At 35.0% G+C, this 19,834-nt stretch overlaps 1 protein-coding gene across 2 annotated transcripts in view; it reads right to left on the reverse strand.

Moving 5' to 3' along the window:
• LOC121730160 (rho GTPase-activating protein conundrum) overlaps nt 1–19,834 on the reverse strand; it is a 99,195-nt gene that overhangs the window by 33,243 nt on the left and 46,118 nt on the right. For both annotated transcript variants that reach the window (XM_042119071.1, XM_042119072.1), the window contains one exon: nt 13,385–13,514. In XM_042119071.1, coding sequence (XP_041975005.1) covers nt 13,385–13,514 — 130 coding nt within the window. The remainder of the gene's footprint in view (nt 1–13,384; nt 13,515–19,834) is intronic.

Below are 19,834 nucleotides of genomic sequence, written 5' to 3' on the forward strand. Positions count from 1 at the left end.
AAACAGTGGAAACAATGTTAGGTTAGGTTAGGTTTCCCACGAGAAAGTACACTTGTTATGCTTGCTAGTATGTATATCCCAGCTTGAGAGACCTTACAAGCATAGTTAGAGGGTATAGTAGAGCCTGGTCAAAATCTCAGCACACGCATCAACAATAGTTTAGGCTCTTTTTATATTATAACTGGATGACCTGGTTAACTTCGTATCACTTTCGTCCTAATATAAACCTTCCATGGACCGCCACGAATATTTCAAGACTAAAACTGACCAAATCAGTTTAGCCGTTCTCGAGTTTTAGCGAGACTAACAAAATGTAAAAAATATTTTTATTTAAATAGATTTACAAAAGAAAATGAAGCCTTTTGAGTGTAAATACAAATTATTGCCAATAGCTATTTAAAAACTAATAAGAAGACCACACAATGCGTTTTAAGTAGTAAATCTGCGATCATGATAATTGAGAAGAAAGTAGAGATAAGCGAACAATGTGTATTGTGTGAAATCGATTACCTGGGATTGTTTGTTGGCTATTGTATACTTATGAAGATAGAAAGAGACGGATAGTTGTTTGTTTATAGCCACTGAAAGAAGAAAAAATATGACGTTTCCGGTCATAAAAAGAACTCAGGCAATCATTATTGTACAACATTTTCTTAAGATCAATTAAGTTCATTCTTATTATTTTAGTAATGAACTTAATTGATCTTAAGAAAATGTTTTAAAAATTAGGTGATAAATTATGTCTTTGGCGAGAAAAAAAACAGTACTTATTTCAAATAATCTATCAACGCTAAAATAATATAGCATCACTTATGTCATTCATCATGTAACTATTATCATTATAAAATTCTGATTTATAGCACAAGAACTTTTCGATCATATCTAGTCCATATTTAGCTATATTTAGTGTCCAAATATAGCTCATAATAGGATCATACCCACATGAAGTCGGCCATTTTGAAAAATTAAGACAATTAAATGATTTAGTTAATCGAGGTCAACGCACACACAGGATATATTATACCGTCATGGACATTCTTAATCCACTTGTATTTATTTATAGAGCACTTAATGTCAAATTAGCAATGAGAATGTGACACAATTAACAATAACAATAATAATAACTCCCACACCGGTTTCAGTGACGGTGGCCGGTTTCATTGAAACCTGGCCACTTACGCAGGAGTAATTTTATAGTGCCTAAGTGTGTGCGTAGTACACAAGAGCACTCTCTATTCCTTTCACTCTCAACCCAGTGGGACGGAAGACCGACACGACTGGCGCGAGATCAAATGCAGGACCGACTTTTTAAATGGATCATCTTACTTGTCAGACAGTCAGGTGATCTGCATTGTCCTAACTCCTAACCAAACTTGGAAATAACATGTTTCCACCGCGGGAATCGAATCCATGACCTCCGGAGTCGTGAGCCACGCTCTAACCATTAGACCACGGAGGCGTTTGTGACAAAACATTGACAAGCGCCACGATTTCATTTTGATGCAGTTTCTTTCCCTTTTCGATCCAATACGTGTGCTGTTTGATAAAAATAGTTTTTAGCCGACTGTGGTGAAGCTAAACGGAATGGTGATGCTTTTGACAGTCACATGTATGTGTTTCTGTGCCCTCGTGGCGGCCCCACTACAGGATTCCGAATTTTTTATTTATTTATGTCGGGTTGAATTTCTCTTGTTGTATAAAAACTAAAATGCTATAGGTACGATTTTAAGTGCCAATTTATACAACGACACGCTTAGTTTTAAATAGATTATAATTGAGTGTTTAAACTCATAACAGTTTTTAGTGAGTTTTCCGCTGAGCTAAGAATAGCGATACAATTTAACCTTTCTCTGCACTGAATGTCGCGTACTACTTCCTACTGAGGCGTTTAGTCTAAAATTAGCTTTATTTATTTTAGGTTTTTCAGTACTTAGACAAATGAAGTAAAATTTATTGCGAATAATATGCTCTAAATGAGATTGCCTACATTTAAGAATATATTCTAAAAGATATTCATGTATTTTAATGTGTGTGTAAAAATGACATTTAATAATGATGACATAATATATTTAATACTTAGGAAGTCATATCATAGAAGTTTATTATTGTAAAAACCGTTTTCTACATCTACAATCTTCTATGGTTCCATAATAAAATAATAGTCCATAATATGTTGGTGACCAACAGCATCATTGGCTGTATGATATACATTAATTATTTATATATTATCATATTATTATATTTAAAGTAGAGAACAGTCTCCATTTGAGATCACCAGGAAATGTAAGTGGGCGCGGCCTTACATTGTAAAATATAACTCGGTGTGGGAGGAATATGAATCTGACCTTATAATCTATAAGCTCTTACAAATAACTGTCTTCAACAAGATTATAATATATAAGTATCTTGAGTTTGCGGCTGTATTATTTCTGAATAAAAACTGATCCCTATTTTATCGTGATGCGTACCTTCCTCCTCTTGGCCCTTTATGTTCTGACTATACGGTGTACGATAATGCTATTTATTTATTATTTATTTATCTACGTAAGTCTGTAAAATGCTTACATTATAATACACGACTATCCCATAATTTGTCATCATACACAAATTATGAAATAGTAGTACCTACTTACATTTGCCTGTTGCAAGAGTTTAGAGGAGGTAAAATTTTTACCTAATAAACGCGTTTTTTGTGTCTAACCATACATTGTCCTACTGCCGTACTCGTTAATTATTAGCCTTAATTTAATGGAGATTCAGATATTTTCAGACGAATACATTTTCTGTCAAACTCTTCAATAACTTAAAGTTCTAGTCTAAGTAATCATTAAATGGGTCTGAGTGGGGCCGTAAGCCGTATTAGGTCAAACATAGATCATTACAAAATCAGGGCACCCCTCTACCTAATTTAACGCCTATACTTACATAAGCTGAGATTTATTGCCAGTCGATTTTGAAAGTATTGAGACGGCCCACTGGAACACGACCTTTGCACTTTCTGCCAGCACTGGCAAGGTGTGAATGTGACGCAAGTGGACTATACAGACGCTTTTAAACGATTCAAGTGAGGTATTTGGCAGCTTACTTAGTGTAAAAAAGTTTTGAATTGCAAGATATAATAGAGTATTTTTTAACTACGATGATTTGGTTAATGATGCTTTAATATCTATTTATGTATTAAATTATCTTTATTTTATGTTTAATCTGCTTATAACATTTTACACTGTTTCCAGTAGCGGCGTAAGGGAAGAGCGACGCTAGGAGATAAAAAGGGGCGCCGAAGACAGAAAAAAAGGGCGCCGAAAAAATCTCGCCTAGGGTGCTGGTAATGCTAAAATCGGCCCTGAGTCCTGACTGTTTCATATAGCTCATGGTAAAGAAAACTGCGGATATATTATAGCAAAAGTCTTGTGGTACTCAAAAGAAGTGGTACTCAAAGTGCTCATTAATAGAACAATAAGTATGATCACACTCAGTGATCGCTTCTACTAATAACTAGGAAAATCCCATCAATATTTGATTGCATCCGTCACAAGTACTAAAAGGAGGCGCGTTTGATAAAACACTCGTGTTAAGTGGGCGCAGTTATTACATGTTTTGTTAGAGATTAACTCCTGAGTTATCAGTAAATAAATAAGCTTTTACGTTGTTAATGACGTAGGTTTTATCCTTAATAAGTACCTTCTTGTCGATTAACAAAATGAAACTAAATTTGCAAGTTTTGTGCGTTGCATGCAAATTACATACTTGGTTGCAGGCTAAGCTGTAATATACAGCTGTAACGACGATATATTGGAGTTGGTAATGCTGGGAAGTTCCTTTTATAAGGATCAACGTAGGCAAAAGTCAAATTCTCGCTTTTAAGATGCAAGACTCAGAAGATTTAGGCTATTCTTGTCATCAAATAAATGAGCGTCTATGAAATAAGAAGTCCTTATTTTAAGCAGCCGTAAGTAATGTAACATAAAACACTATTCTCCGTATATATATATACGCAGCAGATAGCTTGTATTTTCTAACAGCTAATAGTTAGTAACTGTACAGCAATTACATTTTACTCTCGCCGGCCCTCGAAGGTCGCGCCGCTAGCCGGCCGCGGTAGCAGGGCCTCAAATTGTTGGCCCCGTTACATTCCGCATTGCAAGGGCACCGTTTCATCTGTTCGATATGAAGGATAGTTGGTGCAGGATGGATGGAAATTGTTGGTGTAAATCAAGCGGAATCCGGTAAAAGTAGAGTCTAACGGCTCCACTCAAAGACATTAATTCACGATGATTAAACTGCAAGTTAATGAAATTATTTAAATTTAATGAAGAGTAGAAAAGTAAACACTGATAAAAATATCCGAATCTCAAGCACTACGCTCTACCAACTGGCTTACAGTTAGTATTTTGTGAATTATTCAATAACTAGATGATTTATCGTGCGGGGACCGTACATTTTTCCCTGGAAAAAAATGTACGGTCCTTTCTCGGGACTCAAAGTATCTCCATGCCAAATTTCAACAAAATCGGTTTCGCGGTTTGGGCGTGAAGAGGTAACAGACAGACAGAGAGACAGATAGACAGACACACTTTCGCATTTATAATATTAGTATAGATAGCCTCTATATTTTGCTAACCTGTGTTGTATGTTGTATAAAACTGCAGGTCGGACACGTGTAACCGAGGCTAAGCCGTCCGTTACTTGCGCTTATATCTGCTGTGTTATCACTTCTCCTTACTTATTAGTCTAGTGACCGACCGAACTTTCGGTTTCGGTTTCGGCCAGTTTCGGCCAAAAAATCTAGTTTCGGCCTTAGTTTCGGTTTCGGCCAAAATATAGCCGAAATCGAAACCGAAACTCATGCATCGTTCGGTAAACTTCGCAGTTAACTCGAGCTTGCTTGCCAGCGAGGCCCTGGCTCAGTTCGCTACCATCTATTTAATCATGTTTTGAGATTATGTATTCCAGATTAGTCCCAAATCAAAAATTAGCACTTCGTTTTATTTTCATTAAATTGTCTTAACTTATTTTTATCGAAATTATATTATTGAATTTTATTTCTACGATAAAAGCAGGCTTATTTAATATATGTAACTGTTGGCAAATTACGTGCTATCTAAACAATGTTTCCCAAACAAACGATTTAGTAAATGCTATGATAAATTGATTATATTGTGTGTGTTACTTTATTTACTTAAAAATTTTGTTTGAATATGAGATTATAAGATATTTTAGGATATATCTTGTGAGATTTATCTAGTAAATCATCTCGCCTCACTCTTTTTTTTTGGACACGCAATCTCTTAGGACTAAGACCGTTCCTACCCTGCTAGAATCTTATCTAGCCCACTTCCCCGTAAGCTTCACTCTTGCGGCCCTCAGTATTTTTTTCAGGTTTAGTGGCAAAATGCCTTCTGGAGAAAAAAAAATGTGACGTCAACTGCAAGTTTGCTTAGTCATTTCGTTTTGAACTTCGACCGCGGTCGTGTCCATGTCTCCCTTAAAAATAATATACTGCAATTATTGATTTTGTTTTCAGTAGTGCGTCGTTCAGTAGTATGTCTAAGGGAGGATTTCACCAATCGCACAACTTCGTTTTATAAAATTTAGTTCTCATTAAACGCGTTCCTACGGGGACTCATCATTTTTTCGTCTATGATTTTCGATTCGCCATGACACTACACTGGCAGGACTTTAACGGCTTTAATGAAGTTTAACCGTGCAACATTTAACGTGCTGAAGATAAAACTCGGATTTGTTGTGAACTGTATGTTAGTGAAATGCAATTTGGTGCTATAAACGCGTTTATACGTGTAAAACCAATTTAGTGTACACTAAGCGCGTTCTATTTCTTAGGTGAATCGCACCTAAATAAAATGACTTCAAATAACTTCTGCTCTTGTTTCTTAGGGTAATCCTTCGTTATAATACATTAAGTGGAATTTCACCAACACACTTAAACGTTTTATTAAACTAAGTTCTCATTGAACAATGAACGCGTTTATATGGCGACGTGAATCTCGTTTTGTTTCAAATAGCTTTTACATTCTTTATTTAATCGCGATTAATGAATCTAAGTTTACGTTATACGTTTGATTGATGATTTTTATACATTTTTATCATTTTTGAGCCTTGTCACGTTGTTTTAGTAACAAATAGAAAGAAACGATAAATAAGCTAACCAAACGCATATCTGTGAAAACTGTCAACTTAACAATTTTGTCGCCTATGTTTTTCGATCTGTCATACACTACACCGACAGGACATGTTTTTTATAAAGTTAAAACTCGAATATTGGGCAATAAGATAAAAATCGGATTTGCTGTGAATGAGACGAAACTCATCTTCTTGGAATCGTATAAAAAAACGGAATTTGGTACAAAAAGTTATTCGAGTCTAAGAATAATAATATTTATGATAGGTATATAAATGTCGCAAAAAGTAAAAAAATTCAATGTGGTACTTTTTCTTTAGTTTAAAAAATTGTAATTTATGTTAAAAATCAATAAATTTCAGTAAATAATCGTAATTTTGAATGTTTTACCAAGTTTCGGTTTCGGTTTCGGTTTCGGCTGTAAAATCAGTTTCGGTCGGACACTACTTATTACTCTTAACCAGAAAACTTTAATTACTTAAGTGGACTGTAAGTTATAATTGTGCACTGTGACTTTGTTTGACTTACTGCCGCAGTCAGTGACGAATATTGATTTAACTTTTATTAGATAAGAAAATGACATTTAAAGCCAAAGTTTAAAGACTTAAATTTATGGCCAAACTTTTCATAAAATTGGAGTTTAGTGATCATTAAATGTATTTTGAGTCCGACCATTAGAGCATAATATGTATTATCTAATATTTTTCATTTAAGATGGCAACGTCTCAAAACATCCTGCGGACATCGTAACCTATGACGAAAGAATTTTCGTTACAGTTTTCGTTCAAATCTGGTTTTGGTGTCCGTCTCTGGCTCTCGCACGATATGTTAATGCAACTTCCTGTACACCTAAACAAGATTATATCACAAATCACAAGAATTGGTCTTCAGAAGAGGATGACTCCGCTATTTTATCTATTAAAAAACCTATTACGTATTAAATACGCATAAAGATTAGCGAAGATTTTGCCTTGTAAAGTTACGCAAGAAATATCTTCTACGAAGTTTATGTAAAGCTTTTGCAAGATTAGCCTTAAATCCTACAGCACAAGGTCGTTATTGCCGTTTTCGGGGTTTCCCTTTTTTAAAATGATTGCTTGATTCTGTCTAAATAACTGATTTATAGCTATATTCGAAATTATCATACGCATTTTTATGCTTTACAATTTCTCTTATGCAAAAATAGCCGAGACTCTACGGATTCTACATTATATAGGATAGCTCACATAAGCTCTACATTTATCTTAAAAGCCTTCGTTTATATTCTGGTTTAAATACTAGAAAAGTGTCGAATAAAAAATATGTTGGACAGTTAAGCTAATCTATTTAAAGATAATTCTAGTTTCAACCCATAGACAAAAGTGATAGATTAAAAAATATGAAAAAACACAACGCTAAAACAAAACTATTTCTTCGCTAGACAGACAATATTACAAACGTTCTTTTTATTTAGTGTTATTTTCGGTTCAAGAGACAGTCATTACCATCCATTAGCCATTAGCCTATATTTACGTGTATAATTTGTCTGAAAAAACAGTAACATAATAGTTTGTAGTTCACTAACGGTTTAAACTATTGTTTAATTGTTTGCAAAATAACTTTGGCAGGTAATCATTGTTCCTTGTTTTGTTGCTAAGTTAGAAAATACTTTTTCATTGTGTGATTGAAAATATAATTATATTTTAATTCAGATTTTTAACATTTCAAGATTGCCTTGTGAATCTGAATTAAAATTACAAGCTCATGTATTATAAATGCGAAAGTAATATTATGTCTGTTTTATTAGAAAATCCCAAAAAAAAACACAGTTTTTGCGCAATAAACGATTTTTTATAACGCGATGGACCTATAAAAATTTATAGCTCGTTTTAAATACAATATTTAACAATCTTATTACAGCATGTCTTGTAAGTTGTATCTCTATCTCAGAAAGCTTCCTTTCATTCTTATGTTTATTCAAAAATGCTAGATCCGTAAGCCAAGTTGCTATTTCAAGTTTTTTTCTCTCTTTAAACATGTTGCTTACATAACAATATGTTTAAAAAAAATTTGTTTTAGCGATGTACCTTTCACTGGCATTTTTCACTTTCTATTTAACCATGTGACGTCACTGATAGCGATCTGGTTATCAGGTACTAATTGCTGTCATATGAACTAGACTGCTTTTACAAAGTAGTTGATAGCAACAGATAATGGTTATAAACTGTAATAATTAAAGAATATAGCACCAATAACATATTTTGTTTCAACAAGAACTTGAGCAAAGAAAGTATCCGCACATTAATTCATAGCACGATATAAATCTGTACTAATTATAAAGAGAAGTTTGTTTGCATTGAATAGTCTCTGAGACTACCGTTCCGATTTTAGTCAAATTTTTCAAAGATATAAAGTAGAGACTATAGGATACTTTTTATCGTCGGAAAATGCAGAATTACCGTAGAGTTTTACGCGAGCAGAGCCGCGCAACTTCTAGCAATAAATACTACTAAGTATTTACTGTGTTAGTAGTTTAAGTTTAACAATAAAATATCTGATGATGACGATTAGATATCAGTTACATAAGGTATTATACGTCGGACGTAACAGTGGGCTACAGCAATCACAATGACCAGGGGCTAGCGTTGTTACGTGGTGGACCAATTAACTTAAATAAACGAGTGGAAATTATATAGTTTTCCTCCTTTATATGGGTCAACTTCATAATGTAATAAGCATTAAGCACTATGGTTTACGTAGTAACTATTAATTAGTAATCTGTGCTATGGATTAGTCAGATAATATAGTGTATGTGAAAACATAATAATAATAATAATAGCTCCAGGCCAGCTACGCAGGAGTAATTTTATAGTGCCCAAGTGTGTACGCAGTACACAAGAGCACTCTCTATTCCTCTCATAACCCAGTGGGACGGAAGACCGACACGACCGGCGAGAGGTCAAGCGCAGGACCGACTTTTTACATGCCCATCCGACGCATGGATCATCTTACTTGTCAGACAATCAGGTGATCAGCCTGCATTGTCCTAACCAAACTTGGAAATAACATGTTTCCTACGCGGGAATCGAACCCACGACCTCCGAGTCAAGAGCCCCGCTTTATACCACTAGACTACGGAGGCGTTCGGTGAAAACATGTTGTGTTCTATATTCTAATATCTACTCTTAAAAAAAATACTTCGCGTCGCTATGAATTATTATGCTCACCCTCTGATTGCCAAATTCAGACCAAAACCCAAAATTACTCATATCCTCGAAACGCAACATGATTTGTGGAATATTCTGATAAAATATGATGTAAACAAAAGGTTAAGTGAAGCATGAGGCCCTTGAATTGTAATTTCTTTTTTTGCTTCAACACTTCCGCGGCCATTAACGTCGGGGGTCACAGGATATATATTAATAGAGGATGTACAATCTTTGTTATTTAAACTAAATATTATGTGCATAACATTTCCTTGAGTAGATATTAATACATAATGTAAAGAAGAGGCAAGTATGTAGATGAATCTTCTTTAGTATAAAATGAAGCCACTGTCTGTTAAGTAACAGGTACATTTACGATAAAAAATAAGTGTATCTGTATCTTACCTCTTCACGGTAATCCATCAATCCCCAAGCGGCAGCCGGCTGCCGCATAACAATTGAAAGTATGTTGTGTCTGCGATTCCCACGTTCGAGGTATTAAACGGCTGAAGCAATAATGTAGATTGATATTGGGTATGGATGCTTTGAAGATACCTTGAATTTAAGGAAAGGACTTAGTATAATTTTTACTGGTAAAATGTTCTAACACCCCAGTGATAATATTATATGAAATTCTGCCCGTACAAACATATTTCTAGCATTATGTTTTCCCCTTACATCCACACATTCATGACGTCATTCACAGGTCTGACAATAATATATTCTAATATTGACAGCAATAATTACATGTATCGTCTATATGGGTCATCGGCGGCCCGCAGCGGTCAGCGGCCCGTTATAACGGGGCCCGCAAAGGCCGCGCACCTTGCACAGGCCGACTATGCATATCTTGTAATAATAGATATGGCTAATATAATTATTATAAAGAGATTAAAGATACTCGATAGGCAAATTGCCACGTTATTTGGTCAGGTTATGTTAAGTTTATGTGTCAAATTACGATTCATATTAACTTAAGATAACCCAACCAAATAGGCAATAGCCGTAGATCCATCTGTAAATCAATTTTTGATGGTACAAGGTCTACATATAGATTCAGAGAAATTCGGAAAAAAATCCACTTAGATTTTTGATATTCATTCTTTACATTTTTCGTTTTACCTCACTTAAGAGCGCTTATTACAGGTTTAAATTTTATTGTTATAACATTAAGCGGTAACATCATATTTGAATAGGTTATGCCACGTATGTAACCACGTTACAGTTTTATTTTCACAGAATAAGGTAGGTATGCATAAAAATCTTGTTTTTAACCCTTCATTGTTCCAGACGTCAAATGTCATAGACAAATGACAATTGACAGCTTTTTCTTTTCTTTTTTTTTCTCCCAATGTTAGGCACGTCATGTTATAATAATTTTTATCTTGTAGCACTTATTTTCTTTATTAATTTATTTAGTATTTAAGTATTTTTAATTTAATATTAAATATGTTATTAGTTCTTAATGATATTGTCCACACTTTATTATTGTGAGGTCACTCATTGGTCCCAGCAGAAAATCAGTGCAGCAACTTGCTGCTCATGCTGAGCTGGGGTCCATTTTTGTGAGATCACACAATAAAATGTAAATTAAGTACTGTACTGTGTCCTGATTTTCTCGTCCTTTGTAAATGTTGCGTTGTGTGATGTACAAAATAAACATTTCTTATTCTTATTCTTATTCTTTACTTATTAGATCAAATTGCTTTACATGATCGTCTGTAATATCAATATTAATGAAAAACTGAATGTTAAATTAAGATGCAGCAAACTTCAGGACTAACACTAGTGACTATGTTACTCAAAAACACGATAGCATATTACAATTTTCTCGAATAGAAAAAAATTGCGAAGTTGCTTCCAAATCACCTATAATTAACACGTTAAACTGCTAGTATTCGAGTAATACATTAAAATAAAGCTTGAAACTTTTTAGTAAAATTTTTAATTACATTATAGATAAGGCAGGGATAATGTTACATATTTTTTAAATAACTTAATAGATATCCTTTAAAAAAAGAATACCTATAACTGCCCGCTAACTTGGCGATGATTCCGCGTCGTCCTTTTCCACCTGGCATATGAAAGACGGGCGTAAGGGTGAAGAGAGGAGGACGATGTTTGATTTTTTGGGTTTTTTACTTTACCGTCAGAAAACATGCTGTATAATAAGGAAGCTTGGCACACGTTTTCCAGTAAGCTTTTACCACACCTAAACAAATCCTACTCCTGATGCGCCAGGAGCTAGGACTGGAAAGTACTGGCCCACTGACATTATAGTCAAGGAGCCGGCGAGAGCGGTTTCCGCCCGCAACCTGCCGCGGAATGTCGCCGCAACCCGCGGCCTGACGAAAGTGCGCTTCATTCATTCCGAACCGGCTCATTGAATATTCATGTGTACGTTCATACGTGTAGGCTTGTTTATACGGTGTGTATGTAGTTGTAGATGTAATGAATCAAAGTAGAAATATTGTGAGATCTACTAGTTAGTAGTGTTTTGCTAATTAATAATTATTATCATTAGTCAAGATATTTTAACTTGTCTCTCATAAATAGGAAGAATTAGATCAATAGCATGATTTGGAACTTTAATTGAAATATCTCTATGCTATGTTATTATTCATGATGAAGAAATCTTCAATTGTGTCTGCTGAATTACATCAAAGACAAAAATAGATGCGTTGATTAAAATTCAAATAAATGCAAATCGCTGAAGCTGACGCTAATTAAAATATAATAAGTCTCTGACATTCTCAATAACTAAAATAAGCAAATTATTTTAACAAACACACATTTTTACAATATAAGACGATTATAATTATTATAAAACATAACACTATTGCATAATACAGCTAATTTATCATTTTAATGTTTTGCTTTAATTTTAAACCATTTTAAAGTCGGCCATAAAAAAAGTAAAAGTGTAATTAGAAATAATAACCATAACCACGGACCGTGACCGGCCATATAGTGCGAGATAGAGTTCAATTAGACTTTAATAAGCAACCAGCAACCACGGGTATCATTTTAATTCTAATCTAGCGCTGGCTCCTAGACATTAGAGCTAATTAGCAAATTAGTGACAAGATATGCTATTCCTCTCTTGGAAACGAATAAAATAATTAAGTAACTTTCGACAGAAAATCCATAGAATAATATACTTTTTCCTACGTACGTAATGTCTATTTTCTACATAGGAACATGATTTCCGCATCCTTGGTGGATTGGGGACATCGACATACGTCATGCCTGACATACATCATGCCTCTTGGGCCAACAGTGTTGGGCGTTGGCCCAAGAGCCAACGATACCTTCGTCATTTTATAAAAGCTGAAAGTTTTTTTGTACTTGTCCCAAAAATAAGAACGACTAGCAACTATGGAGTTTGGTTCGCGTATTCTTTAACTAACTTAACCGCTAACTTTACATGGCAAAATAACAGATGACATTTATTTATTGCAAACCATTGTTATAAATCTGGCAATCCATATAATGTAAACAAATGTATGTAGAAATACGACGCAGATACTTATCGCAATCATCTACTAAACGATGTTGCGCATAATGGTTTACTTAATAAGGGCTTCGTAGAAATATTTACATTTTGTGTTATTGTTTTTATGTCTAAATTTGTTTGTGTTTTTGTAGGGCTGAATTTGTCCTTGTTCTTGTGTTCTTTTGCGTAGTATCCTAATATGAAACGGTCATTCGGTCAGTCAAGCAGCTTGGCGTTTTTGCGTTCTTCAAACATACTGACCGTTTATAAATTATAATGCTTTCTTGATGCTTGAGTCAAGCATTGACGTGCTTGCTCCGCGCTTGATGTGATTTTAAATTTTTAACCCACTTCCAAAAAGGAGGAAGTTATAACATGTTCGTCTGTTTATTGTTTGACGAGACGGTTTGACGCGGCGTTTTGACGGTGTTCGCGGTCGGCTTGGTCTCGGAACTTCTTTAACATCGATACACTTTAGTTTGCAGGCAGACGTACATTATTTGACTCTACTATCGTCTCGCCCTCATATCACCAGTCTTATAACCCTCAACCAACACCACGTACCTTCATAATGGTTCTCTTCATCATCATTGTGCGTGCTGAGCTGGCACAGTTCGTCGTAGTCGGCCCAGTACGCGGCCAGCGCCGCCGGGTCGGGCGCGCGCGGCAGCGACATGTGCACCTCGGGCGCCTCCTGAGATAAACATTGCTAGTTGAGTACGAGTAGATGTGCTAAAGGGTGGTAACAATAGTAACAATGTACTGCTGGGTCTGCTTCAAAACTGTTTTACATTACAACACGCAAAGAGTGACTTTTTTATATTTTTGTAAGGGTAAACTCCTTACGCGGGGGCGCTTGGCCATACAAATCACAAAAAATTGCTCGTTCAGCGCTGCTAGGTACTTCCACAGTGAACTCTTTATATTATCATCAACGACCTCCGTGGCTCAATGGTTAGAGTGTGTGGCAACTCAAGCCGGGGGTCGCGGGTTCGAATCCCGCCGATGGAACAAAAAGTTTTTCAATGTTCCTGGGTCATGGATGTGTATTAAATATGTGTATGATATAATAAAAATCTTAAAAGTATTAAATGTATTTCCGTTGTCTGGTACCTGTAACACAAGTCCTTCAGGTACTTAGCACGGGGCCAGACTGACGTGGTGTGAAGCGTCCATAGAAAAAAAAAAATTATAAGGGACACTCGTTGTATTTTATTTAGTCATAATGACACTATAATTATATACTTAATATATTTTTTGTAATTTTTCATCTTTTTAGTAAAAGATGGCCCCTTGCGAGTTTCTTACGCTGGTTCTTCTCACCGGATTAGTTCCCGAACCGGTGGTAGGCACCAGTGTAGTCCCGACGTTCAGAGAATATTTGAAAAATTTTATTCTGAAAAAAAAAATGAGTTTGAGTTTATTTTTAACCGACTTACAAAAAGTAGGAGCTTTTATGTCCGTCTGTATTATATGTTAAAAAAGAAAATATTTTCTACAAATCTCTACAGAGTATGGAAGTATACGTCTCGCCAGCTCGCCTTATAGATAGTAAATACAGGGTTTCTCAAAGTGGGGTACGCGAACCCCTATGGGTTCGCCATTCGACGGCAGGGGGGGTTCACGACAAGATTTACGTAATGGTGGCTTGATAACTGGCTGGATTCGTAATCAATCGGAGTATCAAGCAACAAGAGTAATTATTAGAAATTTCCATAGATGAAACTCTTCAAACTGATTTCAGAAGGATATGTCTTTGACAGATTTTTGGGCAGCTAGGAGTATTTTGAACTCTCACGCAAAGCGGTGAATAATGGATATCCTTTTACCCTTTGCTACAACATACTTATGTGAGAGTTTTCACACCTGGTCATGATAAGAACTAAATACAGAAATCGACTTGATACCGAGTCAGAATAAAGGCTAAAATTGTATATAATTACTCCTAGCATTGATTCCATTTGCAGAAACAAGCACACCCATCCCATTAATTTAGAAAGACAAATCTTTTGAACCTCATTTTCAAAAGTAAATTTGGGGGGGGGGAGATTTCATTAGTTAGCAAGTTTGAGAAACCCTCTAGAGAGTATAATACATCCGTTCAAACAGTACAATAATGTACCGTGAGGCTGCGTGCCATTTTACGCACTCGTGCGATTTACCGCGATAGCCATCTTTACGAAATAGCCATTAGTTGTTTGTGTTGCGACATGACAGTTCACCGAGCACAACCATTGTCTCCTTTCGTAACCTAATGGCATTTAATTGCTATCAATATTTGCTATTGACATAGTTGTTTGGCCGGGATTTTAAGTTTTGTTTGACAGATTTTGGTTTGAAGAATGTTTACACTCTTATGACATACAATTTTTTTGCACGCATTAAGTTGCAATATAATTTCAAGCATTAATCTCTTTTATGATTCTAAAACGCGCGAAGCTTAACCAAAATAAACTCGTTGCAAAATATAAACTTTTTTGTCCTATTTAATAGTAGGCTAAAAAACAATTAAGAATTGTTATTTCAATTAGATAAATTAACACAGTTTATTTATTTGAAGTATTTCTACTTTGTCACTAAATTACATTTTCTTCTAAGTGAATGTTATTTTTAAAGTGTCCCAACGTTAACCCCAAAGTGTTGTCATGTCAACACACTAGTTTCCGTTTCAACTAGCGACTGTTTATCAACATCCTGTATCCTCCGCAGGACGTTACCACAGTTTAAATATAGACAGTAGAGTAATATTACGCACATACGATGTGGTACAATGTGCTCGGTACTGCGTTGAGCTATCTAAAATCACGCTTTTGTATGGACGTACCGTTCGGCGGCCGGTTTCATAATATGAAGATGATGATATATGTTATATTTAAACTATGCTATGTAATAATAATAATAATAGCTCCCACACCGGTTTCGGTGACGGCGGCCGGTTTCATTGAAACCAGGCCAGCTACGCAGGAGTAATTTTATAGTACCCAAGTGTGCGCAGTACACAAGAGCACTCTCTATTTCTTTACTCTCATAACCCAGTGGGACGGAAGACCGACATGACCGGCGAGAGATCAGGCGCAGGACTGACTTTTTACATGCCCATCCGAAGCATGGATCATCTTACTTATCAGACAATCAGGTGATCAGCCTGAATTGTCCTAACCAAACTTGGAAATAACATGTTTCCAACGCGGGAATCGAACCCACAAGAACCCACTCTGGGTCAAGAGCCGCGCTCTATACCACTAGACTACGGAGGCGTTACTATGCTACACTATGCTATGTACAGGATGTTCAAATAAAACACTTACTATTTATGGGTTTAATGCCTTGTCTTTCACAAGCAGCTCGGTTTCATGTGATCATTGACACTGACAACCACTAGAGGAATCACATGAGCGTTGTTATTTTTCGTTCAAATGCCAAACTAAAGACAATTAGTATCGAGCGCTCCTTCAATGGATCCGCGATTCGATGCATAAAAAACAGACCCCGAAACTCTGATTTAAGTTTTAACTTAACCTTGGTAATAAATTACCATGTCGAAGCTTGTCTACGACATATTTGTCTATGAATTATTGATCATAGATACGGTAATTACCATAGACACACCCGACTGACCACAGAGTATGCACAAGGTCGTAATTTTAATATTTCGTAATTCAGGCGTGGTTATTGATAATGTACTTGTAAATAGTTGTAATTGCATATTGAATAGAGATAGTCAGACAATTTATGTACCACGACTAAATGGATTTTGAAAATCATAATGTCATAGTTACTAAATACTAGACTGATTTTAATTAAATTACCATAGGAGACTAGCTACTTTTTGGCGGAAATGATCGTGGAAAAATGTACGGTTCAAAGGAATTCAGTTAGCGTGTTTCATATATAGGTATATCACGTGAAACATGTAGTAGTAATACAAGTTTATATTATTCAAGCATGGTTCAAACTTCAAAGTAACAGCTATTTCATTAGATTCTATCTTTTTGGTAAAAGATGGCTCCGTGCTAGTTTCTTACCGCGCCGGTACTTCTTGCCGGGTTAGTTGCCGAACCAGTGGCAGACACCATAATTTCAAGGACCCTTTTTTTAAAATTCACATTAATTAAAATAATTGTCATCCACATGCATTTATAAAAAGTATTCCTTTATCTATAATAGACCGCCTAAGTGCATTGAATCATCGCAGCAATCAAGTCTTAGTTGAAGTGACTCATGGGATCTTAAGACTTCTTTGTCTGTTCTTTGTCATTTCTTATTTTAATGTTCGCAATATCAATTTTCTTTAGGTATTTAATTTAAAAAAAAAACTAGGCTTTTACATCCGTTATGGATGATTTATACTGTATTTTTTCAGAGCGAAGTAAGCACTCCTCAAATACTGTAGTGCCTGGGACAAGATTTTTTAATGTCCGTATGGTTGCCCAAGTCTGGGACCAACTATGTGCGGGTTACCTCACGATGTTTTCCTTCACCGTACGAGCGTCCGTAATACGACTTGAGATCAGAAAATGTCTCATAGGTACACGCCTCCACCTGGGTTCGAACCTGCACCCTCTAAGAGTGCGAACCAAAGGTCTACCCATTAGGCCACGGACGCTCTATTAATTAAAACACTATAGCCACACATTTAATTTAAGTATTTACTTACTCAAAATAAAGACAAACTCTAAAACTAATGAACTAACAGTGACTTGTCATTATACTCATCAATCTTTTGAAGTGTAGAATGACGTGACGAATCATGTGGTTAAAACGAGGTTCAAAGTTAAAACGGTGGTTAACCCGGACTGAGACTAATTTGCTTTACAAAGGTTGAAGGGCGAGCCGTGAACTTCGTATCACTTAACACCGTCTCACCGTATAAACTTGCCCTGGACTTCCACGAAAGTTTCAAGATTAAAATTAACCAAATTGGTTCAAAAGTTCTCGAGTTTTAGCGAGACTAACAAAATATAAATATATTTTTTTAACATAGTTAGATACATTTTAAAATTTTAAGCTTGTTGTTCGTAACTGCGATTATCGCGCGGGATATTGTACATATTTTTTCTATCATAAAACTTTTTGCAGCTCTAAATTTATTAAATTCAGCATTTTAAACCTTAAGAATTAACATATAGACAGACACGTTTTCGTATTTATAATGTAAGGATAATAATGTATAATCGTATGCGACATTTTCCAAGGTTTATAAATGGTTTAAGACGATTCTAAACCTATGGTTTACAAAACCATTAACACTGTTTTTTGGTTGACACTTGACACTAATCGCATTTTAATAGTGTCGTTCTTGTAACAAAGTGCTAAAATTAAGTCCATAACGACATCTTTAAAACAATTGGCTTAAAATACATCACTTGTTAACAATTGACGTTTTTTGTGCGAAATGTGAGAATTAAGACCGTTTTACTTCCTTTGTTGCCTTTTTCATGATAATAATTATTTTGTGGATAAAAAACTATTGAAATAAGTCTAGTCTACTATGAAACAGCTTTTGTACCCAAGTTTAAAACCTTAAGAAGTTTTTGAATACTTATGGTAAAAATCACAAGACTAGTAACGAAACTTCAATATGTAACAATTTGATAGAAATCAAAATATTATGAGTTATGACAATAGATTTGGACCATTAGTTTTATCTACCAAATTATTAAAACTTAATCGAGAGTCGTGATTGGCTTGTAAACCTAACGGCAAACGTGATTTCTGCTGACAGCAAAATATTTTGTCAGTTCCAGATGCTAAGTAATAAAGCGAAATCTTATATCATTTCAAACTAGAAGATATTGATTTCTATATTATAAATTACGGCCATGGTTTCAAATTGATTCCGGAAATTGTAATGCAAGGGTGACAAAATCTATCTAACTAGGCCCTATTTCTTGGTTTAAGGGGCATTTTTCAAGTTCCATTAGTTCAGACACCGATTTCTTTGTGTCTATTATACCATACTCAGAGACATTAAACTTAATTTTAATTTAATAAAGGGTTTGTTGCATAATGTATAAAGTTAATTCCAAAATCTTTATTAAATTCACTTATCACTAAATATATCTGCTCTCAAAAAAAATTTTAATGATTACCGTTAAAAACATAAAATTGAATATTTCCCATACCGATAATGTCTACATTGGAATCAAGTTTTGATAAGTTTGTTTTCGTAATTACCATGCAAATGACAAAATCCGTCAAGGCAATACCGGTTAAGCTAAACTTATTATATAATTATTAATATTACCTTGATCATGATTTCCGAATATTAATAGAATTTATAATATTGAGGTCTAAAACGTGTCATAAATTTTAGTTTTAGAGTATTTAGTTGATATTATCTTATTATTATCTCTTGAATAAAATATAATTTTTCGAACTTAACTTTTAGGGGACAAAAGACTTCAACGCGCACGAATTTTCAAAAACCAAAATCTACTCTTCTAATTTTATTTTCAACGTAATTTTGTAATAAATAAAAATATTTATAAGTTCGATGCTATGTAGGTCACGTTGCTAATATCGGTAAGGTCAATGTGTCCATCAACATTAGCAATTAACATTTAGCGGTAAATATTTTTAATTGGCTGAGTATTTATGCTTACTAGTATTGGCAAAACATTCCGCGATTTCTAGTGAAAGGGGAAGATGAAGCTTTGATTTGAATTCGAAATTCGAATATGGGATTACTACATAAATTTTAAATAAACAATACAATAGCTTTTTAGTCTGTCTATTTGCTATCTGATCCTCATTTTTCAGGTCTCTAAAAGGATTAATTTCTAATTGCAATTCCTTGTATTCGTATAACACTTTTTTTAGAAATTTTGACAGTGAAATAGTGTTCAGTAATGGACTTTTCGGTGCTACTTTCGTGCCTCACTTTTACTGTTCCAAACATGTCCATTTCTCCTTGACCTGGCTTATTGGCTTAGTCGGGCTTAGTTTTGAGGTTATAGCGTGTCAACTGATTATCTGCTAGAACATCACATTGCTGAGTAGTAGAGAGTAAGT

The sequence above is a fragment of the Aricia agestis genome, chromosome 9 (genome assembly GCF_905147365.1).
Source record: "Aricia agestis chromosome 9, ilAriAges1.1, whole genome shotgun sequence".
NCBI classification, from domain to species: domain Eukaryota; kingdom Metazoa; phylum Arthropoda; class Insecta; order Lepidoptera; family Lycaenidae; genus Aricia; species Aricia agestis.